This window comes from Drosophila hydei, unplaced genomic scaffold, assembly GCF_003285905.1.
Source record: "Drosophila hydei strain 15085-1641.00,03,60 unplaced genomic scaffold, DhydRS2 tig00008114-arrow-pilon, whole genome shotgun sequence".
NCBI classification, from domain to species: Eukaryota; Metazoa; Arthropoda; class Insecta; order Diptera; family Drosophilidae; genus Drosophila; species Drosophila hydei.
Genome location: NW_022045827.1, coordinates 219,691 through 246,731, shown reverse-complemented (window position 1 = coordinate 246,731; position 27,041 = coordinate 219,691). Strand labels below are relative to the sequence as shown.

The 27,041-nt window shown below is 36.4% G+C and overlaps 1 protein-coding gene across 2 annotated transcripts in view; it reads left to right on the top strand.

The window, feature by feature from the left end:
• LOC111596216 (tyrosine-protein kinase Btk29A) overlaps positions 1 to 26,627 on the top strand; it is a 58,062-nt gene extending 31,435 nt beyond the window's left edge. The window contains exons 1-9 of one of the 2 annotated variants that reach the window (XM_030224426.1): positions 11,899 to 12,132; positions 23,570 to 23,811; positions 23,885 to 24,001; positions 24,402 to 24,482; positions 24,545 to 24,675; positions 24,740 to 24,868; positions 24,924 to 25,696; positions 25,795 to 25,928; positions 25,995 to 26,620. In XM_030224426.1, the coding sequence (XP_030080286.1) occupies positions 11,991 to 12,132; positions 23,570 to 23,811; positions 23,885 to 24,001; positions 24,402 to 24,482; positions 24,545 to 24,675; positions 24,740 to 24,868; positions 24,924 to 25,696; positions 25,795 to 25,928; positions 25,995 to 26,093 (1,848 nt within the window). In that variant the 5' untranslated portion in view covers positions 11,899 to 11,990 and the 3' untranslated portion in view covers positions 26,094 to 26,620. Of the gene's footprint in view, positions 1 to 11,898; positions 12,133 to 23,569; positions 23,812 to 23,884; positions 24,002 to 24,401; positions 24,483 to 24,544; positions 24,676 to 24,739; positions 24,869 to 24,923; positions 25,697 to 25,794; positions 25,929 to 25,994 lie in introns of those variants that run through there. The other variant, XM_023310330.2, reaches the window with a different exon arrangement.
• The last annotated feature ends 414 nt before the right edge of the window (positions 26,628 to 27,041 follow it).

Sequence of the window (27,041 nt, the reverse complement as noted above, 5' to 3'; positions counted from 1 at the left end):
CTCCGCTCCTCCACCGGCTGCTGTGGCAAACATCACTTATCAACATCTGCATCGCTGTTTGTTCACGCATGATATGTATCTCTCAGAATGAACTTTGCTTTAAGTTCGTTCTAAAGGTTACCTGACTCGCCAGATGGCTGTACAAGAAATCTGCTAAAGTATATAGATAAGATCGCTAAAAATGTTATATAACGAAAGTCAATTCTTGGTTAAGATAAGAAAGTGCTTGGTTTTCTGAGAGAGAGAGAGAGAGAGAGAGAAGTCGAACTCGACTTATATCTCTTAACTTATATCTTTTAAATGGTACGAAACTGACTTTAGGTAGGTTATGCAGACATCCTTAGTCTGTTCATACTGATTTGTGTCTAAGATTTATATGATATCTAGAGATCACGACAAACTTTATAAGAAGAAAACTTTTGAATAGGTAGGTTCTTGCAAATAAAATATATAATATAAAGTTCCTGGTTCTTGGTGTTATGGAAGATGTAATCCCATTTTTCAAAATTGGTAGGTAAATAAATATTATGATACTCTGAACTCATAGAAGTCAGTAAGAAGGCGTACCACTCATTGTTGATCTGATTATCTGGATGTTACACCTACATTCTGAAATGTCGATTAGCAAAATATGAGCATTTATTGATAGTCATGTATATGTAAAAGAGATCTCGAAAGATCGGTAGATTGCAGGGTATCTTCTAGTCGTGCACTCCCGTATACCTTATTAAAAAATCAATGCATCGTAATTGTTGCAGTACAGAAGCTAAACATCTTAACAACTCACTGCCCCTTCTTCTTCCTGCTTCATTTACCTTTTTATCTGCGGGAATCTGTGAAGCCATGTAGACACCTACAATAACTAAACCGATTGTCAATTCGGGAACCCCTTTATTCTTTCATGCCCCTCACTTAACGCTCATTTAAATTGTCGGATTGTCACATTTGTTAAGCATTACACTGGCTGAAAGGACCCCATTCGAGCAGCGACAGCTGTGCCTGCTCGGATAAAAGGAAACTTTTCCCATCAAGTTGAACAATTATTTTGGTACTCCTTGTCAAGTTTGACAGGCAGATTTAGATCGCAGCATTTTATGAGATCAGATTAGGTGTAGCCACATGGCAACTGAGGCCCGCATAACGAACATTGTCTCTTAATTGAGGACTACCCCTAATAACTTGAACAACGTCAGCGAGACAGATGGGAAGAGAGAGAGAGAGAGAGAGTGTGTGTGAGGGAGAGAGCGACTGAGAGAGGTGGGAGCAGTGGGGGGGGCTCGTAAGTTGCCGTTAAGTCTGCTTTTTCGCCAAGTCATTCACTGCGATCACTTTTATAAATTCCCTTTTATTTTTGAGGCGAATTCGGGTCGCACTTCGCTGCCAATTTATCAGCGACAACAAGGAAAGTGGCCTTTTGTCTGAGGAGGATGTTTTCACGGATTCGAAAACGCAGCGGCCTGCCATGTCAGTTGCCGTTACAATAAATTAGCCTGTCAATGGGCGCAATCTCTTCGCAGCTACGCCCGCGCAGTCAGCCCCCCTCTGTCTCTCTCTCTCTCTCTCTCTCTGTAACACTTTCTTAGTCTTTGGCATGTTCCAGCTGCAATTAATTATGGTTTTCATCCTTTTATTACTGTTGCTTCTGCCTCTTTAGCTCCTGCTGCTTCTCCCCATTGTTCGTCTTCTTCTTCTGTCTGACTTTCGCCGCGCGCTTTGCGTGCACTGTAATTAAAAACAAAAACAAAAATAAAAAAAATACTTCGGCTCGATAAAAATCAACAGCTAGTCACAGTTTTTACGATGCTGTTGGCCCCGCCCCCTCGCCAGCTCCCTCGCTCTCCCCGCTTGTCAACCCTCTCTTGCACTCCTTGTGTCCCACACTTGTCAAGATTTATGCGCGCCTTGCTTTAAGTGCCTTTGAAAATAGTTTCATGTCTGTGATTATCATCGGGTAGTATTTTTTTGTTCTGTCTCTGGAATGGTCGTAAAACAAGCTCGTCTAATAACTCCGCACAGAACAAAGACGCACTGCAGTCCAAGTATTCCTCCCGAAAAAAAAAAAACAAATTGACAGAAACAAGTAGAACAAGCACAAACTTGATAAGTAAATACCCTGCAGTAGATCTAACTGATTATAATTAGTAGAGGGATATTCTCTTGTGGACTCAGTTCACTCAAAAATTAAAGTGTTTTTATATACACATATTATCAACTACTATCTAAGATCTCTCGCTCTTATCCGCCTTCTAGTCATTCTCTTAGTAGACAAAGGGTATTTTGAAAACAAACGAAAAAAACCCAGTTTTCTATTAAGTTGGGAACTTCGGCTTAGTTTTTGCTGCTTCGGCTATGGATGCGTCTTCGGGCACACAACTTGCTTGCAGTTTTTTTTATTTTCGGACACCCCCGCGGAGTTGAAGATGCCAGCAGTTCCTTGAAGTCGAAACTGGTTTTTCGGAGGTTTCACTTTGTTGTTGTTTTTGGTTTTCGTTGGGCATATTCGAAAAGCCAGTTCGATATTTAAGAGCGACGCCGAAAGAGCGAAAAATTGTTAACACACACACAACAAAACCAGTTTTTGCCAGTCCCCAATTGTTGCCTGTGTCGCTGGAAAAAGTAAATAAAAAAAATTGTGTCTAGCGTTTGTATGTGTGTGCGTGTGTGTGTGTCGCTGGGCATGTGCAATGAACTTGCCCAGGCGGAGGATCAGGCGCAATTGCTGCAGCCGGGCGTAGCTGCTCTGATTAATATGCCTTGCGCACTCTCTCACTCTCTTAAATTAGTGCTGCGCCTATTAAGCGATAGGCATCTCTCTCGCCCATTTGAAAGTCACAAATGATTGTAATTAGGCGCTTTTGTTGTTGGCTTCTTATGTTTTTTTTCTGTTGCGTCTCCTTTAAAAGCGTCGGGTGATTGACCATGAAAAGAACAGCAATGAAGCAGCGCGGCAGCAGAGCGTCCAAAGCCTCGAAAAGTCAGACGCGCTTTTTATACACTGTTAAGAAATTAAAGCAACGGGCATATTAGCGTAGAGTTAGTTCTTATATCTACATATATAGAAATCAAAGGAAATAGTATTGCCATACCCACATCAGAATCATAAATTATTATAATTATAATATGCATACGGCTTAAAATTTATAGTTAAAGGGACGTCTTTTATTGGCATTTACACTGTATACAGAGTATAGAACAGTTGCTAGTAGTGGACTGCAATGTTTTTTTTTGGTTTGCGTTGTGCCTTTTTCATGCATCTTTGACTTGGGCTCTTGCTTCTTCGCTGCCATGCCCAGGCCTGCCCACTCGCTTGCCTAAAGTTTTTTCGGCTTCCTTCTTAGCCTGACATACGCTCTGCTCGCTATCTCGCTCTGTCTTTAGCTGCCTAGCATGATTAATGATGCGTTTCTGTTGTGATTCGTTCTAAACGTGGGAAATCAGATACAGCAGCAACAGCAGCAGTTGCTTAAAAGCTCTCTCATGTGCTTTTGAAAGTCGTTGTTCGCTCTCTTCCTGCGTTTTGCTACGCAATGCTTATTTTTATATAGCCTTTTACCAATTAATCTTGCGGCCATTTGACAACTGTTTAAGTTTTGATAATCAACGTTGATGATGATAGTTGTCTGCTTGCTTGTTTTATGCTGCGGGCCACACACACGCTCGCACACATACTATTATTCCTTATGTAAATTCACAGCTTGATTAACATAAAAGACCAACTAATTACACAAGAATTAATAGAAATTTTGTTTTATTCTTATAGCCGGCAGGCAAACATTCTCTATCTCTCTCCTTGTCATTCCCTTGTTTGTTTTTTGTTTTTCTAATTGCGCCATATTATTGATACTAGCCGTCGTCGTCTGCCTCTCCATCTCCATCTCCGTTTCCATTTTGGCTGGCAGCCAAAACATGTTCATGCTTGTCTTTACCCCAACTGCAGCTGCCAAAAAAAAAAAACAAAAAAAAACTGGCTTGTAGCTCTTCCTGTGCAACTGGCAGCAAATTTAACAACTTTAGAACTTTATTTGTCAGCACTTATTAACCTGCTCTCTCTCCCTCTCTTTCTTTTTCTTTGCAGGTACGTAACTATACTCTAACTGTAACTGCTTATGGGTATGGGTATGGGTAAGTGTAAGTGTGCTCATTGATTTGCCTAGACTTCAAGTAATAACAACAACTATGGCAAGCTGTTTGTGTATGCAGGCATACATGCTAGAGGGCGCGTGTGTATTGCACGGCGTTCTTGTTGCTTTGCTTGCATTTGTTTATGTACTTTTTCCCTCCCATATGGCAGACATCAACTCCCAAACGGAGCGCACAGCTCCACTCTCAGAGAGCCAAACTACTGCTTGCGCTCTGGCTCTCAGAGTTGCTGTTCGAAGCGCACGCCCTCAACTTGTTTCGCTCTGCTCGCACACTTACACGCTCCGTCTTCGTTCAGTTGCTTACGAGCCGTCTTTGAGTGCGCAACAGGCTTAAGATAAAGCGCTGCGCGCGTCGTTACTTGAACGTCAACGTTTGCCGTTGAACGCGTGTGCCATTCAAAAAAAGAAGAAAATAAAGAAAAAAAAAATTAAATAAAATAATAAATATAAAATAAATTGTTGCTAGTTTCACATTTCTTGGCGTCGCAAGTCGCGCTTTTAATGTCATTTAGGCGAAAAGCAAAGTTGAGAATATACAAAAATAATAATAATAATACATCTACATATATAAATACAACACCAAAGTCATGCAATGATAATTGTCAAATATAACAACCAGTCAAAGTTAATTGCATTTTGTTAATGAGCAAAACGTGGCGGCAACAAAATGTAAATCAAATGTAAAACAACAAACAACAAATGAAATCGTAGTGAAGTTCCCAAACAAACAAACAACAAATAAATAACAGCTGAATTATGTAAATACTTAAATCATTTAAATAAATCAATTGCAAATTCAAAATCATTTGACGCGCAATTAACTCGAAAAAAAAAAATAAAAAACATCTAATTAAAATGTGCGCATCTTCTCCCCCAAATTGCATTTCTAACAGTAAAAGTGGCTTATGTCACGCACATACACACACGCACACACTTGCATTTAGCTGCATACACACGTCTTTTATGGGGCTTGGCGACAGTCTGGCAACGCCAAACACAAAGCTGTTTAACTTGTTTCTTTTTTGGCGTGCGCAGTTTTTTTCTTCATTTATTTTTTTGACTTTCCGCTTTGGAGCCGCTGCTGGCGTTGTTGTTGCTTATCTAACGCGCAGCTTCTACAAAACGAAAAATCTTTAGCTCTCCGTTTTTTTGTTAATTAACTTGTAGAAAAGTATAAAAACAATCATTTAAAACTTTCGTGAGAACAGAAAGCCAATAAATACAGGGAAATGTTGGCTCGAATTTAAGTTTTAAATTCATATTGTTAGTGTGCGTGTGACAGAATTAGAAGACAAACGAACGTTTTCATATTTATGTTTTTCTTTCGTGTTTCTTTCGCACAGCATAAATGTTATTGTGTATTTTAATGTACGTGCTAATGTTATGCACAAATGTTAATTGGCAAGACAAAATGTTGGGCTAGGCACGTGTCGCTAAACAGAAGAGTTTAACATATTGAAGGGAAATTTTTAACGAAAGAGCGTAAAAAATATTCACACAGCGCAGCAGTGAAAGCTTAGCGCTAACAGCGGAATAGCTATCTTGAATGGGCAATTCCTTGGTTTCGTTGAAACAAATATCCTATTCAATCTAAGGATATTTTTTAGATAACCCAAGTAGACTTTTAATTCGCTCTGTTTTTCTCTACTGAAGTACTTTACTAAAGGTTAATTTTAAATTTGAAAAATATCCCTTTTTCATTCTCTTCACAAATCTTAAGCTTTCACTGTAAGTTCTATTTGTTTTCTGTTCCGATCTCTAACTCTAACTCTCTTATTCTTGCTACCAATTAGTGCACAGGCGCCTGCACAGAAGTACCTCTACTTTAAAGTCGCCTGTAGACCTGTCTACGGCCCTAAGCAGGTAGCTGCAACCACTTAACCATCCTAAGCTGATCCTCACACAGAAATTTGACCTTCTCATTGTGTAATTCAATATTTGTATATGCCGTAAACAGGATCTTCTACTTCTTCTTTTGAGTTGATTGCAATTGGTTTTTGGGTTTTTGTTTTGTTTGGCTTTATCAGGAATTTATTTGTTTTGTGTTTCTTCTCCTTCTCTCTCTCTCTGTCCCTCTGTCTGTTTCTTGATCTTAAGGCCAGGCACGTCGCAGACAAATAATTTCGTCTGCTTATCACGTAGCGCTCGCATTGAAGCCGCTGCGTAAAGTTAATTTAACAAGTTTTCAGTTCTTTTTCTCTATACACATGAAACTCTATTTTTTATTAGATATTATAAAACTAATGCTGTTTTCTCTTAGTTCATCGGGCATTGTTAATGAAGAGAATCTCTTTCGAAAATAATGTCATCCATAGTCCAACTGTTTTATGCTCTCTCTCAATGTCATAAAAAAACTAAAATTTTTCGTTGCACTTCTTCAAGTTCTTTCTAATTTTGTTTTTTTCTTATCTAGCTGGGTATTAAAAAGTTCCGTTTCAAATTTCAATAGAAATCAATTAAAACTCAACTCCGAGGCGAGTTCTAACCAAAGCTTTTTTGTCTCAGCGTTTCTTTTGTTGAGCCCCAGCTTAGAGGCGTTTTTTTTTTCATAAGAAAGCGGCCCATAAAAAAACATCCATTCCCCAGCTGAACATTAAAGGTTGGCTTGAAATTGTCGTTAAAAGGGCAGAAAAATAAAATAAAAAAAATAACACAAGCTCACGCGAGTTTTCAATTTGTAACTGTCTTCGCATAATGTAACTTGCCCATAAATGAAAAGTGGAGGGAGTTACAAATATATTTTGATAGCGCTACCGAAACCGAACCCGAACCCTAACCGAATGGTCGGTCTGTAATTCCCTGTAAATGTGATTGGCATCTAAAGATCATAAAAACCGAAAGCAAATGGCCAAACGGTATTTGGATAATTGGTATAGTTAGAAAATAGTTAGGATTTGTGTGCGTGTGGCATTTGCAGGTAAAAAGGAGAAGAAGCCATTTGAGAATGGTATTATGACTCGAATAGTTAGATATTCAAAGAGTTTGCTCTTCAAATATCAACAATCAATAATAAACAATATTAGATAAAACTAAAAACGTTATAATAATATGTATATGAATATTCCCTTTTAAGGCCTTAGTTACTTATTTTTCGCTCAGTGTGTTTGGAGATGCTTAGCGTTTGTTAATTATGCATTTTTCGGTAGAAAAACGAATTTTCCACTTGCAGCGGAAAATCGAGTGGCCAAACAACGCCAAAACAGGCTTAACAACTGCAAGTTTCGTTCGGGCCCAGTTAATTTATAATGCGTTAGCAACTGTTGCCAATTTCGCTTATATATCTCTGGCTTTTTTCTGAAAGGGCAGCATCAGCTAAATTTAGCTAACAAAGAACTCTATTTAATTTCCTTCATTTTGCTATTAGCTCCCGAATTTCAGCTAAAAACTAATTTTTCATATACATTTAGCTATTTATTTTGCGTGGAAAAAATGTAAGCCAAACTTTAGCTATTTATAAGCCCTAGTTCCAGCTAAAACTAGCTTTTCTTTTGCAACACTCTCTGTTGATAATCCGTTGCTCTCTCTTTTTTTTCTTTTTACCTCTTACACACTTGAATCCTTAAACTAACGGTTGTTTTTTCTGCTTGCAGCAAAACCAAAAGGTTATTTTCTTGTTTGTTGTGGTTTCTTTACTCTACGCCCTGTCTTCCTCTCGCTACTACGCTCTTGCTTGCACTCTCTCATTACTGCACATCTCGAAGGTTGTTGTCGAAAAAGAACAACAACATCAATTCGCGCAAACTAGTTTCTTAAGTTCGCCATTTCCCTCACTCTTTCTTTCTTACTCTGCCGCTCGCCCTATCTTGATCGCTGCAGCTCGCTTTGCGGGCAAAAAGCTTTTGCATTTGTACCGTTAGCAATTTACCAAAGTAAATTAACTGCACAAAGTGCGCAGGTTGTGATTTTTTAGTGAACAAAGGGGAGATTGGCCAATAAAATTGCATATTTATTGGCTCCGGCGTGCGGGTCAAGGTCAGCGACGTGCCCCCTTTTCATATGGATGTCAAGCAAATGGCCCCTCACTGTTTCTCTCTCCCACTCTCTGCCGATCGCTCCCTAAAAATTCTCAATGCCCTCAATGCTAACGTTGAAAGTCGCAACGCTTGGCCGCCTTCGAAATTGATTATACGATTATTATTATTATTATTATTTATTTTTGGAGCTCTTTGCTTTGTGCACGCTTCTCATGTTGTAGTGTTGTAGTTGTTGTTTTCTCATTCGTTCGAATCAGGTCAAAACGGTTGCTTTCTTTCACTGTGCCACGCCTGTGGCTCCTCCGTAAAGATATTTTGCATGCAAAAGCAAACGCTTTCTTTCATCGTGCGCGCAAGGTCAAAAACAAGTTCAATCTACAGGGTATCCATCTGTGTCACATACATATCCATAACATATGCGTATGTATAATAATATATGTCTAGCCATAAAGCTACAGAAAACGCTTTTAACAGATACGATCTTAACTCTGGGTAGAAGAAGAGCAAACGCTTTAAGACTTTTTCTTAATTGCAAATTTCTCTTGATATATCTGTTTTTTTGTTCAGATTTTTTGCTCGTAAATTTCGGTCGTACAGTTATTGTTGTCGTTTGCTAAGATTATTTTTTCTATATGCAAATTTTAATTTGAAAAACTATAAATTTAAATTTTACGTACAGTAACAAACAAAAAATCAGTTTTTTATCTATAAACAGTTTACTAGAAACTTAAAACTTGAGTATCTTGAATTATGCTTAAAAAATTTCCCAAAAAATTATATTTTGTATATTATATTTAAGCTAATCTCTTACACATGAATTTGTAATGAAATTTCAATTTTAAAATCAACAAAACACAAATCAAATGCAAATCATAATCTCGTCAAGATCTTAATGTGCTTTTTATTTCGATTTTTAACTTATTTTTATATCGTGCCACGCCCTCTTTGTGCTTGTTGTAAATCTTTGTGAAGCAATTGCTTTTTCGTTTTTCTCTCTTCGATTCTCGTTCTTATTGCGAATCGTTTTTCGTAGAGTTCATAAGATTTTGTTGTTTGCTTGATTGACTTTTGATTTATAGTGTGTACAAAGCGAACAACAAGGCGAAATTGATGTTAATTATGCAGCAACAGCAGAAGCAGCTTAGCTCAAGTCTAACTGTCAGGCTCAATGAACTGCGCCTACGGCTCAGATAGATAGATATAGATACAGCAGAAGCTAGAGAAATAGATACAGATACAAAAACGATATTTGGATGCTTATACAATTAGTAAAACAGATAAACTGATGATGTAGATATAGATGGCAGATGGCGAAACAAATATAGCTAGATATATATATACATATATATGATGATATATAGATAAAGATGCATCCATAATTATAGATATAGATATAGATACAGCTTAAGGTTTTATAGCTGCAGATACAACTGATATATAGATCATAGACACAAATACATTTATAGATAAAGATACATTTAAACATACAAAGACAGATATAAGATACAAAAACACTTTAAGATACAAATAAAGCTTCCAATATAGATGCTAAAGATTATATCGATGCAGATAGAGCTACATTGATAGATAGATACAGATACCTCTCTCAATACATGTGCAGATACAGCTACAAGCTCTGATATAGATACAGATACAAGATACAAATACAGCTAAAGCAAGAAGCAACAGCTTCAGATACTTCTGCTAACAGATTCAGATATGCGTACATCGATTTATTTTGCTGCCGCTCAAGGTTTTGTCTGTCTCATCATAAACAAGATCATTATGAACACCGATTATCATAATCATTATCGTCTTATTGTGATCAACTCGAGCACAAAAAGCAACTTTAGCTGTGTATTTCAATTTACAGATAGACTCTAGCTGGTATTTACCCACTCTCGACTGAGCCAAGTGTTTGTCTATTGAATTCCAACTAAATATCGATTGGATTTTCCATAAAAAGTAAACCAGGAAGAAACTGAAGACGATTTTACAAGGATATATAACGTCGAACCTCTATTGTAGTAGAGCTCTTGCAGATAGAAACTTTTGCTTTATGTTTTGTTGATATGCTTGAACCCTAAATTGAACTATCGTGCTTTAATTGGTTTATAGCTTTAGCCTTAATTAAATCAGCATGGTAAATAATATGGCAATTACGAATTTGCATCGGTTTGGCTGTTTAAGTTTTCCATGTTATAGCAAAAGTTTTCTTTTGTCGGCTCCATTAAAATCCGTTCCGTGCATAGATCTTTGGCATTCGCCTACCAAATGGGGGTCTACTTCATTAGCCCCACGGAAAAATCAATAAACTTTATGATTTTTTTCGCCTTTCAGCAATTAGCTCAGCTCGCATTGGCTCTATAAATGAAGAGATTGAGATTGAGAGAGAGAGAGAGTGAGGGGGCCACTTAACCTCAACCGACTTGGGTTTCTCAAGATTATTCATTGATCTTATATCATTATCGTCAGTCATTATCTTCGACTGCAAAAATGCAACTTCAGCAGCTGAAAACTAACCTCATTTATTGTCATTACGCGTTTTTGTTGTTGCTGTTGTTGCTCTTGTCTCTTTCAGGTTTCTTTTGTTATTATTTATTCGGTTTGTTTATTTGATTTTTTTTCTCGTTCGTTTTTTAACGAATCTTCATGACGCAATTCCACTTCTTCGCAGAATCTTTGACATAAAAAAAAAATAAGTAATAGGAATTTCTGATTAGCTATGCAAACAAAGCACGTTTCGTGTTTAATAACATAAATCAAGAGATCCAACAGAAATTGCTGCAGCAGCTGATTTTAATTTCAACTTTTGATTGATTTATTGACAAATTGTCAAATTGTCAAATTGAAATTGAAATTCAGTTTGCCTAGCAATAGACACCCTGGATAGAAGGAGACACCTACGACCTCGTATAAAGCATTTTAATAATGATATATTAGCCTTGCTTTGTCCTAAACCTGTGTGAACTGAGCTTTCAGTGAAGGTTTCTTAATGAAATTCGGTACAGCTGCTTCTTGTTGTTGAGCTCAAACGTATTGCATGACTATAGCATATAGCGACTGTAGGAATAATCTGTTGAAAATTGATTAGAATAAAATTCTTGTTGGGTTTTCATCATAAATAAACGAAATTGGTTATAAGCGTGTTTCAGTATGATATATGTTCAGTTAAAAAAAGCAAGTTTTTTTTAAGAAGCCTAAAGAATTTTTTTTAAAATAAATCATTTTTATTTCTAAATTTCTTTAGTTATTCAGTTATTCAAGTTTACTGTAACTAAGTTCTTATAAATCACAGTTAGAATCACATAATGTTAGATCGTAACTCATCAAGGGAATTTAACAGGAAGTACGTTGAGCTCAGTTTGATTCAATATAGCTTAACTATTTATTTTGATTGATTGTTGAAACATAGCGCATAGCAAGCTATGCTTATATGAGTTATAGCTTATAAATAGTAATTTTTTTGGCTATTAAAGCGTGCAATAGACACAAAAAAACTTCTCGAGTTGGCCAAGAAAAAAGTTGCCAAAAATAAAATACTTCCGCGAGCAATGGACGAGCACTTGAAAAAGCGTCGCTGTATATAATATATGTACTCTGATATGTATGTATGTGTGTGTGTGTGTTGTGTGTAGCTGTCAATCACAATTACAAAACAAGTAAAGCAATTTCCATCTTTCTCAGCTCTTAACAACGCGTCAAATGATTTTAAATTGCCTTCAATTTAATGTGTGAAAAATTTCTTAATTTCAATTTTTTGGTTTTATTCAACTTTTTATGTGATATTGCTTTTTGGCGTTGCCAGATTTTGCATAGTGCGCTAGATAACAGTAAAAAAAGCAATCAAGCAACATTCGTTGTTGTTGTTGTAATGATACCCTGCGTGAGTCTGGCCGAAACGAGCGTCATTGGCAACATGAAGGAGCGCGTAAAGGAAATGAAAGTTTTTGGCTGTCGCCTCAACTTCTGGAATCACATCGGACACAGCCTAACTAGCTCGAAGGCCAAAGAAGGTAAACAATAAAAAAAAAGAAATCAATACAAAGAGAATATTGATTAAATCAAGTGAAATATAAGTGAAAGTGAAAATGAAAGCGAAAGAAATCAAACTGAAGTTGATAAATGAAAATACTTAATAATCAATTAATATTATTTCCTTACCACAATTTTTAGTGTTATTATATAGATATATATTATATATATATAGATATTATTCACAATTCTCTGGCAAAAATAATCCGAAGAGAACTCAAGCTAAGTCTTTATAGCACAATTTATATATAGTCAGAATATACTTATTGATTAATTTGCATGGGATTCTCAGAAATTGGAAGATGTGATAGCAAATATGTATGTATATTATAAGTGAAAGTAAAAACAAGATCTCGAAAAATCACTCAAGATACGCCTTAATGGGAAACTGAGAACAGAGGAGCGAATAACGTAAGAATATCATCGTCTGGATCTGGCCTGTGGTGTTATTTCATATTAAACATCTGGAGGCGTCGCTGTCGATGATTACAAGGTCTGGCAAGCTGTGTTTAGCGACAGTCGGCAGTCGAGACTTGACGCGGCGTTGCCAGCTGCACTTTTGCTGTTCTTTGTTTTGTTTTTGTTTTAGTAGCATTACAAGGCAAAGAGCTCTGCACTGTTGTGCCCCTCGATCGCTGCAAGCCCAGGGGGCAATTATGTTAAATATAAGGCTGACGATGAAGATGATGGCAGGCGGTTATTAGATGATCGACAAGCTCATGATGATGATCACGATCATCATGCGGATCATGATGATGTGGCATGACAGCTAAAGCTAAAGAAACGGAGATGCAGACAACAGATGCGGCAATTGCATAATTGAAATGAATTAGCAGCCAGCCAAGCCCCAATGGAGAAGCTTAGCGAAACTGAAAGTGCAAAGCGTGCCAATAAGGAAATCCAAGAAATGGGCGTGGCGAGAACATATGTGTATATATGTGTGTGTGTATATGCATAATTATATAAATACATTTGTTTATGCAGATGCATCAATGTCATTTAAGATGCCAACCGCGGGAACGCCCTTACGATTTGCAACAAAATAAAAATTGTATTGAAATTAGGAAGATATTGGTGCTATGTATAACATGATTTCCTTAAATATATCGAAGTTAATCGATACATATCGTAAAGTGTGATATTATGTTTTTGAAGCTATAAATAAAATAAAAATTCTATTGAAATTAAGAAGATATTGGTGCTATAATACGATTTCCTTAAATATATCGAAATTAATCGATACATATCGTAAAGTGTGATATTATGTTTTTGAAGCTATGTAGTTTCCACGACAAGACTGAGGGAATATGTACAATAACTTTATGGATCGATAAATTATCGATATTCGGAAAAAGCTAACTTTGTATCTATGTATTGACTGAAACATAAGCAGCTGCAACTAAAAAATTAGTTATTCTTTATCAAAAGTGATTAGTTATAGGAGGATACTGAGTCAGAGTAACTTAATATATATTTCAATATATATCGATGTTATGTCTTACCAAATTGACAGCTGGTTTTTAAGCTCAACAATAATTAGCTTGAGTTGGCTGTTAATTTTAAACCTGTTATCGATTTTATTATCAAACTAAAGGAAAGTTTGGCAGAAAGTTAATAATTGTATTTATTATTTTTTTCTCTCTGTTTTCTCTCTTAATAATCTCTGAACATATATAAAATATATCGCATATTTCCAAGCGCACATCTCTAGTTCGTGCATATATTAATCGCATTTGCGCATCTTCTTTGTTCATATGGAACAATTACAGGCTAGATTGAAAGCTGGCCCCAAGGGGCTGGATCAGACAAGACAGCAGCTACTCTGGCTGAACTTTGTAAAAGTATCTGCAGCTATAGCTGTGAATGTATCTGTATCGGTATCTGCATTTGTATCTGCATCTGCATAACTTGCTATTTGCCTGTGATTCGTTGTATACAAAATGTAAAGTTGACAATAAAATTATTGCATTGTTGTTAACTGCAGTTGTTGTTGCTGTCGTTATTGTTGTTGTTGCTTTAGCTGTGAGCCTATTTATGGCCTTTACTTAACAATGACCACAAAAATTCGCAATTTGCATTCGCAATTTGAGCCAAACGGTCAAACAGCCACTTGACTATAGCAGCCAAATGCTGTGCTTGATTGTTGCTGTTGTTGTAATTTGTAAGCCGCTGTTGTTATTGTAGTCGGTTGCCGGCTGCTTTAAAGTTGGTCAAGCAATTGACCAGCGGGGCAGCCAATCAATTTTGCCTGTATTTTGATACCCTGCACAAAGGGAAATTGGGCTAAATGCAAGGTGTTTCGGTTACCGCAATGTTATCGATAACTAATCAATAATCATTATTTATTGATCTTTATAGCTAATAAAGTATATAATACTTACAAATCCTTGACTTCATAAAATTGTAAAACGATATTTATCGATTTGGTTCTCAGATTAGATTTTAATAGCAAGTAAGAACATGTTTAAATTATAATTAAAATATTACCTATTGGCAACATGTGCAAACCAGTTCTGCAACGATAATTATCGATATTGTTGTGGCTTATTAAACAGCTGTAACAAATATTTACTACATAAATAGCTTTGACGTACAGAGTGTTTACCTATTTATTGAAACAGACTTTGTAATTAACTTAAATAGTTTTTGCTGAGCTTAGCTCGTGCTCATCGATAACGATACATATCGATTAGGCTGTCACGTGGGTTTCTATGACGTCGGAACTAACTGAATCGTGCCCCAATGCAAATTCTTATCTTGTGACACATTCGTGAAGCGAGTCTGTGTGTGTGTGTATGTGTGTTTGCGAGGCAGTTGACATATGCAACTGCGATAAAAACGTCAACCGCAACGTTGGGCCTGTTTACGGTTGGTGGTACTTGACTAACTGGCCTGGCACCCGGGGGAGTTACCCAGTTCTCAGCCTTCTGACCAAAACCGCACGCGAAAACTAACTGTGGGTCAGGCACGTTTCAAGTGCTGCAAAATAACAGAAAATGTTGTATTAAAATGCTAAAACGGCTTTCTTGGCGCTCAATCTTAAAACATGAACTTAATTCAAAAAGTTGTTGTAATTCCAATCTGTGAGACGCTGGACACGTCGGTACGTGTCGCCAGCAATGGTTAAAGAGATCTCTTTTCAGCTGGAATATCCGGTTAGCATTTAGAGCTAGCAGCAAGAGTACTATGTGGGAGAGTGAACGACTAAGCACTACCCTGTACTTGGTTAACTTTGTGCAGTAGTTCTCGATCTAAAATCTAGTTTGAACTAATAAATTCATTGGAGTCATGCAATTAATTCATATTTATTTTAGCATTTGATCTGCTCATTATGCCCTATTCAGTTACACACTTTTCAATGGGTATTCGATAAAAATAATTTGCATAAAAAGCGCCATGAAACGAGTTCGACAAATTTCATTATTGACAGACTGAAAAATGGTGAAAAATTTTCGTATTGCACAAAAGTTAAAAAATAACAAGATAAACGCTGATGCGCAGACAACAACAACAACACCAGTTATAATAAAAGCAGCAACAACAACAATTTTTAGCCAAGGTCAAAAGAGCAAGCTACAAAAGTTGCTTATCAACTCGTCTTGGCCAAAAAGTCTCGCAGATACTTTTACAACAATAAATTTTTATAACAACTTTTTTTTTGCTCTTTTTATTCAGCTGTTGCAGGCGGCGATTGTTGCTGCTGTTGCTGTTATTGTTGCCTTTGTCTTTTAAATGGTTTCATTAAAAATGCATAAAAAACCAACACCATCATCAACAACAACATCGACATTCACTAGACAACATTTATAAGCCATATTTAAAAACAACTTTTTGTTTTAACTCGAAATTGAATTGGAGCCACCCGTCTTTTGTTTCTTTTGTTGTTGTCATTTTTCATATGCAAATTAACTATATTTTGTTGATGCTTCTTTGAATATGTTTTATGTTGCGTTAATTGACCGCAACGCCAGCGGGTGGCTTCAACATATTGCAACAACAGCGAGTTTAGCAACATTAGTAAAAATCAATTTTCAGGGGCAGCGAACAAAACTTTGAAGAAAATGAAATGAAAGTGGGGAAATCAGCCAAAAAATAATAATTAAAAGCTTTATAGATATATATGAATTTATAATACAGATAAATATGAATTTATATATATTTATGAATTATATGAATTTATATTTATATTTATATAAATGTTTATAAAAAGATTCTTATTCATGTATTAGATATGTAGATAGATTTCTCCGATAGATAACTATATACAATAAATGATTGATTTTTCTACATATTCTTATATAAGGTGTATATGTATAATTCGATTTATGAACAGTTGGCAAACCTATATGAACTGCTTTGTATATATTTTCATACGAAATCAAATTGAATATTAAAGATCAAGTAATAAACACAGAAACTTAAATTATCTATCGTACATCTTATCTAAGAGTAATCGTAGTCATTAAAGCGACATCTTCGTTTTACGTAATGCAGATAACAATAAATTTTATTTATATATGATATGCACCTAAATATACTTTTGTATATATATATTTATAGTATATTTCGATTAAAATTTAGCAAATGATGTCATACCTGTAATAAGTACAATTACAAAGCCTGCAGTAATTGCAATCCATTTTGAATATTTCTCAATAATTTACGTGACTTACAGTTAAACTGCAATTAACAACTATTTATGCATGTACAGACGTTATCGATAGGTATTTAGATTTCTGACAATTGTTCTCTTTTGCTCATATTGCCGCTGATTCTCTCTGTCTCTCTCTCTCTCTTTCACTCTTAAAGTTATTCGAAGCGCTTCCTAGCACCCGGCTGGAATGTTACTTCCGTCTAAAAAATGTGTTCAGTGGCTTAGTTGGGCATACATTCCACGATTTATGTTCTATGCAATCGGCAGATACATTTCTCTTTAGACAATTAATCAGAGTCGGCATCGGCGGCTAGGCGTAACGCCCACAGCTTTAATGTTCCTGGGCTAAATGCAATTTGTAATTGTGCTTGTAATTTGCTTGATTCGCGTTCTATACTCTGTAAACAGAGCTATACATAAGCAGTTGCTCCTCAGTTTTACTTCATCGATCACTTAACTAATCGAAAATAGTTTTTATGGAGTTTTTCTAGATTATTACAGCTTTAAAACTTTTTTATAGAAATCGATAAAAAGATTATCGATAGCTATTGTTTATGTAAAAATGTCTTCAAAGTTTTTGGCAGCTTCGGCAAGTTTCAACATCATTTAACTTTTGTATAAAAATAATCAATTTCTCATTATATTTGTAAGAAATCGATAAATATCGATTTGCAAAGTACTGTTTATTATTTAAGATTTTTAATTGTAGCACTTATAAAACTCATAGAGGTTATATAATTTTTATTCTTACCAAAGTATGTGTCAAACTGTAGGGTATTGGCTTGTCATTCAATTTATGAATTGGCAATTTATATAAATATCTCTTTTCAATCAATCAGACCAATAACAATGCCTATTTTCGGTCTATATGTACAGGGTATTCATCTAGTTGATTTTCGCACAATTTTTATGCACGAATCTAATTATAAGTCGAAAAGTTTATTACGCATGAATCAATGTTGTTGGGGCTTTTTTGCTATTGTTGTTTTTTGTTGTTGTTGCTGTTGCTGTTGCTATTATTTTGTATGCGCGTCGCGCATGCGCTCAAATGTTATTAACCTACATTTGCATAAAAATGCTACAACAACAACAACAGCAGCCACAGCAACAGCAATAATAATGATTAAAAATTGTTTTTGCTTTGCGCTTTGCAGTTTCCTGTCTGATTGCTGTTTGTTTGTTTGTTTTGCCTTTTTGGTTTTCTACAATTTTATTGTAATTATTTCGTATTTGCAAGTTTTCTTTTTTTCATGCAAATCGCAAATTGGTTGACAACATTTTTCACACGCTTTTTATGAGCTTCGGATGTAAACATTTAACCTTAATTTGTTGTTGCTAATTGTTTTTCCTTCTGTTGTGTGTGTTTTTATATATTATTGCATAATTTGTATTTATTCTGTTCTTCATCTTCATTTATTATGCATTTTTTATGCAGCGCGTGTGCCTAAGAAAGAGGCGCTAAATAGACACACACAACACTCTATCTCTTTTACTCAGCTGTTGCTGCTGCTTCTTTGTCTGCTTTTTGCTGCTCTTTACGTGTTAACAAAATGCGCTTGCTGCACGCGCCAGCAAAAACTACAACAACAATGACTCTTTCATGCGACTTTGGTTTTCTGCCCAGCACAGTGCAGCGGTCTCTTTTCCGCTGCCTACTTTTAGGCTGCGCTTAAAAAGCAGCATGACTCGGAGTTATTAATTGCAGGCAAAGTTCAAAAGAGAGCAGCGAGAGAGTAAGTACAAGCTCTTTAGCTAAATATAGATATGTTGTCTTAAGCTAGCTGTTTTGCGCTCTCACCCACCCCCCGCGTCGTAAACTTTCTCGCTCTTTCGTTTTGCGCTCTTTAACAATTTGCTATTTTTTTTTTTCAAACTATGTTTTGCATTTTCTGTTGCTTCATCGTCGTTACAGCAGCAAAATGCGTCAGCAAAAAAGATAAATAAAAATGTAACAGTTTTACACAAAAACTCAACGCACTTTATAGTTTTTTTTTGCTCAAATTTGCGTATTTTACAAGTGTGTGTGTGTGTAACTTGTTGCTTTGTTGCTGTTGATGTAATTGTTGCTTGGAACTTTGGCGCTGTCTGTCTGCCTTTTGCTCTCTGCTAACATTTAAAATATACAGTTACCATTGCCTCACACACACACTCACACACATGGCCAGTGGGCAGAAGTCTTGATCTGTGCCTCTGTGTCTTGCCCAAGCAACCAGCCATCGCTGTCTTCAATCGTTGCGCTTGGCGGCTTCTGCTGCTGCGGCTGCTGCTGCTGCTGCTTGTTGTTTGTTGTCAGCTTGTTTCCAACTTCGATTCTCCGCGTGCGCTCTGTGCTTTTAGCTTTGCTCTTTGCCTCTCTACCCTCACTCCGGCCGTCGTCGTCGCCGTTACTGCCACCTGCACTGATTGTTGTTGCTGCTCCGCTGCTACAATTAAGTTTTACTTTATGTTTATAGCCGCTGCTGGCGTTCAAGTGGCTTTTTTCTTCTTCTTTTTTGTTTTATTTTCTCAGCGTTTGCCATTCATGCGTTCGCTGTTCGCTCTACTCTACACTTGCCAGCGTCGTCGCTCACCTTCGGCTACTACTGTTGCTGTGCTGTGTCAGTTGCTGTTGTTGTTGTTATAGCTGCTGCTGTTGCTGTTGCTGCTGTCGCTGGCTAGCAAAAATTTCATTTGCCGTTTTGTCAGTTGGCTTTTAAACATTTACAGAAACAGTTCGCGACGCGCTAAATAAATTTTCAATTAAACACCCCAAAAAAAAACTTTAATTCAATTATATTTTTCATTAATATTATTAACGATGTTGATTGTTGTTATTGTTACTGTTGTGTAAATAACCGTTAGAGTGCAGAAAAAAACACAAACGCATTTTACGTCTTGTCATGAAAATTGTTTTCAAAATGGCTGCCGCTGCCATTGCGTGAAAGCCAAAGAAGAAGAAAAAGCAGATGAAGAAGAAATATAAAATTGAAAGTTTAAATCAAGTGGATATCAGAATTTAAATATATATAGATATATATATTGTAGTCCATTGCTTGTATAGTTTGAGCTGCTTGCCAGGAACCGCTTGGGGGCCAGGCTTAACGTGTAACGGTAAAAGCCAGTCAGAGCACAGATCGCAGCAGAGCGTCGTACGCCTAAAGGTCAGGCCAAGTAGCATGGAAATGCCAGCAACAACAACAACGACTACGACAACAAATTTGCAAAAAGGAAGCAACCATGAAACCAGTTTGACAACCACTTTAAACTGTAGTCAAAGCGAATGCAACAACAGCAACAAACAACTGAACAATTGAACAAGTGATTTATGTGAAAGTGAATTGACACAAATATTGACCAAAAATTACAACAAATCTCTTTTACGCTCAATTACTTCAATAAAAGTGAAACACATTCCAATTATCTTTAAAAAGAAATAAATATATATATATATATATATATCTTGAGTGTGTTGCAGATTTTGAAGTTTGATTAGCGGCATTTGAGATGATGCTTCTATCGGCTCTCAAGCTGGGTAAGCAAATATGACGATGACGCAAATCTAATCCGAAAAGTACAAAATTCGATTCTTGTATTCCTTTTTGGTATACGAAATGCCGCTTAACTTGTTTCAATAACTCAATATACAGTAGAAATTCTGTTTAGTGAACAGAAAAGATTTTAATTGGGAAAATTAAAAAAAAAAAATAGTATAAATTTTTAGTATTGTTTGAGATTTAAAAAGAAAAATACTAAAAAAATAAAAAATATTTTTCTAAAATCATAAAAATATAAATAAAAAATTTAATATAAGAAATTATAAAAACTAAATTGCTATAATTTTGAAAACATAAAAAATACAAATATTAATTTGTATATTATATTTTATTAAATCATAAAAATAACAAAAAAAAATTTTAAACAATATAAAAAAAATACAAATTTCAATAATAACAATATTTTAAGAATATTTGAAATTTAAAAAAAAAAAAACACATAGTCAAGGCTTCACTGTATATATAAAAAAAAAAATATATATAAAAAAAGAATACTTTACAATATAAAGTATACAAAAATTAAAATAATGTGTTATATAACAGATAAACAAATATAATAAGCGTCTATGAAAATTATACGTTTGTCGAGGCTTCACTGTATGCGTTTCTTGTGTTGCCCTTATGTTTAAGGCCATAGTACAACTTGTTTCAATAGCTCTATAAAAATATCTATGCATAAATATATATATTAAGGTAGCTCAGCTTGCTGTGGGCGTTAGAGAGCGTGAGTCACGCTTGAGCACGGCTCAAAAACAGAGTTTCACCTGCACAGGTACAAGAACAAGCCATAGAACACGTGTTTGAAAGTCTGGTAACTTGCTTTGTTTGTCAGTTAGCAAGGTCTGGCAGCTGCATTCAACATTTATTTGCATAACAATTTGCCAAGCAGCAAGAAAAATGCAAAAGTGCAAGAAAATGCAAAGAAAATTACACAATTGGCCATAAACACGATTGCGGCGGCTGCGGCAGGTAATGACAATTTGTCAGGCCACGCCCAGTGCGCCTCAAATCATAAGCAATCATATTTATATACCTGTATATATAGAGTCTCGTATATGAGCATGATAAAAATGTTTTGCTTCCGTTTGTCGGGGGGCCAATTTGCTTATGTGTGTGGAAAATTGTGGATAGAAAGCTTGAAATAATTGAGATAAAGCTTTGGCTCTTAGTCAGCCACAACGAAACTGAGATACACTTATATTGCGAGTTATAATGAATATTATTATATAAACTATTATATATATATTTCCAATTAATATGCTTCTTCTCTCTATATATTTATAATTATTAATAATAAATGTTTTCAATCTACAACTTTGTTATACCAGCTTATCGATAACATTTCCAGCTTTAGCTTTAACTTAATATCGATAGCTTGAGTGCCTTAAATTAAATTCAAGGCATTGCCCAAGTTGCCTCCGCTCTACACTTCGCTTCTCACTGGCAATGCAGCTTTAACCAGACAATGAAACTTGTGCTGCAGGCGCTTTTCATTTGCATGGAGGAAAATGGCATAACAAAAGCAAAAAGCGGCGCCGGCAAGTGCGATGGGAAAAGAAAAACTTTCTATTTTTTTTTGTCTGCTTTTGTTGTAGCTGCAGCTGCCTGCAGGCTGCAGTGTCGCCACGTTTTGCTTGTTGTTTAGGCAACGTGAGAGAGCTCAAGAAAGAGGGCGAACAGGTAGGCAGGCAGAGAGAGCGAGAGAGAGAGGGAGAAGGAGAAATAGAAAGACGTAGGCAGCGCACACCGTGAGTTTTCACATGAAAAATGTGGCCCGCATTTGCGATATTGAAAATTGTTTGATCAATTGAAAAGCTTTGTCTTATGCTTTGTGCTTTGTCTTTTTTCCCGCAGGGCATTTACAAATATCAATATATATTATTAAAAAATAAATAAAAAACACAGAAAACTAACTGTGAATGCAGGCTTGGGAAATCGTTTCACTTTCGCTACGATTAACCTTCACTTTTTTGTATAAAATTTGGATTCGATTCGATTCTCGAGCAAAAACGCCTGCGCAAGCGGGCTTCAAGAGGCGCCTACTTGAGTGCTCGCAGCATTGAAGTGCTTACAGAGCTCGAGTACTCGAATTTTAACTGCTGCTTACTCATCGCAACACACACATACGCACGCAGATACTCAACTGTGTCTTTGTAATTGTTGCATAAGTCGCCCACAACTCACAAAAAAAAAAAAGAAAAAAAAAACTACAAAAATTTTCCTTAATTGGGGTTAGATTTGGAGTTCAGTTTTTTACCCTGGAAAAGTAACAAAAAAAAGTTTCCGCTACAAAAAGTCCATAATTTAAATTTATATACTATATATTATTTAGTGTTATCTAACGTTATAGCTGAACAATCTATAAATATCGATTCATTTTTGACATATTTTTGAAAAGCTTTTGGCCTTATGTCAAACTTAAACTCCCAGATTAACAAATCATTTTTTATGCCTCGCCTAATTACAGGGTAACTTTGAGTAAATCATTTCATATTGGAGCACTCACACATTATAGTTATTTTTAAAGCTTTTTCGGTTCGTTTGTTTTGCATGTAGTGAAATATTATTGACAGACACTGAGCTGATGTGAGTTAGATAAAGTCATCAGCCGTGTCAGGCGTCTAAGCTGTGTCTGCCCACCCTCAACCTCAACTTTAACCCCTCGCTACCTCATGATTGGCGGCCTGTGGGCGTTTGGGTCGCCTTGGCATCTCACTGTCTGCGCTCAGCCATTAGCATTTCATTCAGTGTCGAATTGGCGTAATTAACCTTGGCAAGAATCGGCAAGTCAAGTCGAGTTTTTTTTTGAGACTTTAAGGCGATTTTCGATACTTTGCTTTGGCTAATTACCGCCAACGAGTGTTGAGCCAGTATTTTGTATGCCAGTGTGATTAATTTTTGTTGATATTTGACTTCCATTTATTTGGCTTTTTGTCAATTGGCCGGCAAATGCTGTGCCTTGAAAACGAAAGACTTAGACAACGAACTTGAACCCAAGTTTTGGCTGTAATTAAAAACAAATGGCAAACATTTGATCAAGTTTATTTGATTAAATGATATATGTTTAATAAATGAAATTATTTTGTTATTGTTTGAGAATTTGCTCTAATTTTATATTCATATTCTCTCATATAAACGAAAGACTTAGGCAACAAACTTGAACCAAATTTGCTTGCATATAAAAGAATTTGCATTCTCATTAAACATTTTCCGATTCTCTTGCTTTTCCAGGCAACGGCAGTTCTCCAGCCCAGAATTCGACGCGCAGCATCAGTCCAAACAACTCGACAACCAACAGTCAATTCAGTTTGCAACACAACAGCTCCGGCAGCCTAGGCGGCAGTGGTGTCGGTTGTGTTGGTGTTGGTGGTGGCATTGCCGTTGGTGTCAGCGGTGTTGGTGCAGGCTTGAACAGCTCAAACGGCGTTGGAGGCGGCGGTGGCAATTGTACGCCCACATCGCTACAGCCACAGGTAAGATGAAGAGAGCGAGAGCCCGACAGAGATCTGTTATCTAAATGTTTTTTCTTTTTGATTAACTTTGCAGTCCTCGCTGACAACGTTTAAGCAATCACCCACTTTACTTAACGGCAACGGCGTTTTATTGGATGCCAACATGCCCGGCGGAATTCCAACGCCCGGCACGCCCAACTCCAAAGCCAAGGTAAGCTATGGAGCTCCTAATTCTACTATTATTATATATATATAATAATCGATAAAGATATCTTCGGCATATAAATTGAGGGCTCTTCGACTAATATCTTTCTATCTATAGCGAGTTCTTAACTAAAGAAACTCAATTCCTAGTGATTATATCTTTATGAAACTGGGTACAACTGTTTCTTATTATAGTCAATAGCATATATGTCAAAATCGTCGCTTAACTCTATCATTTAGCTCCCATAGAAGTATCCTGTTAAAAAATCTGTTTATCCTTTTTGGAAGTTTTCCAATATTAAAAATCTGTAGCATACTTCTCTCCTATCCAAAAAAATCCTCTCACTAGCCCTTATTCATAATATATCATAAAGCTTCTATATTTACTCCAATCTTTTCTTTTTCAGGACAATTCTCACTTTGTCAAGCTCGTAGTGGCGCTCTATCCATTCAAAGCCATTGAAGGCGGCGATTTATCCCTAGAAAAGGTAAATAGTTTTTTTTAAACACTATTATAATATACTTAATTAAAATATCATCTCATTTTTAGAATGCGGAATATGAGGTCATTGACGATTCCCAGGAGCATTGGTGGAAGGTCAAGGATGCAGTTGGCAATGTCGGCTACATACCCAGCAATTATGTGAAGCCCAAGGCGCTGTTGGGTCTGGAGCGTTACGAGTAAGGCTAAAAATCTTTCTACCTGTATATATATATATTTTACAACTGATCTTAACTTTTGCAGATGGTATGTGGGCGACATGTCGCGACAACGTGCCGAATCGCTGCTCAAGCAGGGCGACAAGGAGGGTTGCTTTGTGGTGCGCAAGTCATCGACCAAGGGTCTCTATACTTTATCGCTGCATACCAAAGTGTAAGTGCTCTAATTAAACCCTTTCATCATCAATACTAATCAGTTTCAACCGCAGTCCCCAATCGCATGTGAAGCACTATCACATCAAGCAGAACGCCCGCGGCGAATATTATCTGAGTGAGAAGCACTGCTGCGAGACTATACCGGATCTGATTAACTATCATCGCCATAATTCGGGCGGTTTGGCGTGCAGACTAAAGTCATCTCCATGCGATCGTCCAGTGCCACCGACAGCGGGCTTGTCCCATGACAAATGGGAAATCCATCCCATGGAGCTAATGCTGATGGAGGAGCTGGGCTCGGGCCAGTTTGGTGTAGTGCGACGCGGCAAATGGCGTGGCTCAATCGATACAGCGGTCAAGATGATGAAGGAGGGCACCATGTCCGAGGATGATTTCATCGAGGAGGCCAAGGTGATGACCAAGCTCCAACATCCGAATCTCGTACAGCTCTATGGCGTCTGCTCGAAGCATCGTCCCATTTATATTGTCACCGAATATATGAAGCATGGCTCGCTACTCAACTATTTGCGCCGGCACGAGAATACGCTAATTGGAAACATGGGCCTCCTGTTGGACATGTGCATACAAGTGAGCAAAGGCATGGCCTATCTGGAGCGACACAACTATATACATCGCGATCTGGCGGCACGCAATTGCCTTGTTGGCTCCGAAAATGTTGTGAAAGTGGCCGATTTCGGACTCGCCCGCTACGTGCTGGACGATCAATACACCAGCTCTGGCGGCACCAAGTTTCCCATCAAATGGGCACCGCCCGAGGTGCTCAACTACACGCGCTTCTCATCCAAAAGCGATGTGTGGGCCTATGGTGAGTACAACTTAGGCAAAGCTAATTACAACTTTATTATAATATGTAGAGGGTATTTTTAGCATAATATTTGTAACTTGTTTTTTCTATTTATGCAGGTGTTCTCATGTGGGAGATCTTCACCTGTGGCAAAATGCCCTATGGCCGCCTAAAGAACACCGAAGTTGTGGAGCGTGTGCAGCGTGGCATTATACTAGAGAAACCAAAGTCGTGTGCCAAGGAGATATACGAAGTAAGCAATCCATTGCAATATATAATATATATAGATTATACTATATAGTGGTTCCTCCAATTGCAGGTTATGAAGAAGTGCTGGTCGCATGGCCCAGAGGAGCGTCCGTCGTTCCGTGTGCTCAAAGAGCAGTTGGCACTTGTGGCCCAAACGCTGACCGACTAAGTGAGTCGAGTGGGGAGACAATGGATCAACGTCTGGGATCACGCACTGATTAGCAAAACCAACATCAACATATAACTAAATATTAACTATAAAGAGCTAAAGTTAATTATATACGATATATATACTTATATATATATATACGATATGAAATGATATGAAGGCATAAAATTAAGTAACAACTCAAGCTGATTATGTTTGAGTTCATGCATAGTTTTTACTAATCTATATGTATGAACGAAAGCTAAATGATTATTCATAATTATTATATTATTTATAATGTATTGAGAGAGCTGTAAAGCTGGGCAAATGATATCATTATGTTTATATAAACCGAAATAGATGTGTGTAAATGTACGTGCATGGTTAAAGAGCGCAATTAACTGGCATAAAGAAAAAAAAATAACAAAAAACAAAACAACTAAAAATAACAACTATATATGGATTATAGTAAACTGTAGTTAATAGTCAAATTTTTGATACATTTCATAACAAATATACGATATATACATATATATATATATATTTATGTATGCAGACATACATTATACGATACTATGCAAATATGCTTAGGCATATAATACATATACGGATATATATATATAAATATATATATAACTGTGCTTTTTATAAAGTAAGTTTTTGTAGTTAAAAACAAAACAAAAAACAATATTGCAACAAAAATGAATCTAAGAAAACTGATTAAGCGTAAAATTAATATTTAAGCGCAAGTTGAGCAGAAAGATGAAGAAAGCAACAACAATAACATCTACAACAACAATTGCGGCATATTTTATAGTTTAGAATTTTACGTGCTTAGTTTAAGTTTTGTGATTTATTGTTTAAACATTATTTTTTGCGATCTGTATGCATCGCAATTTCTTTTTTATTTTTAACCAAAACACATATTATTATTTTGCGTTTTTAGCATATATCTACATATGCTTTAAA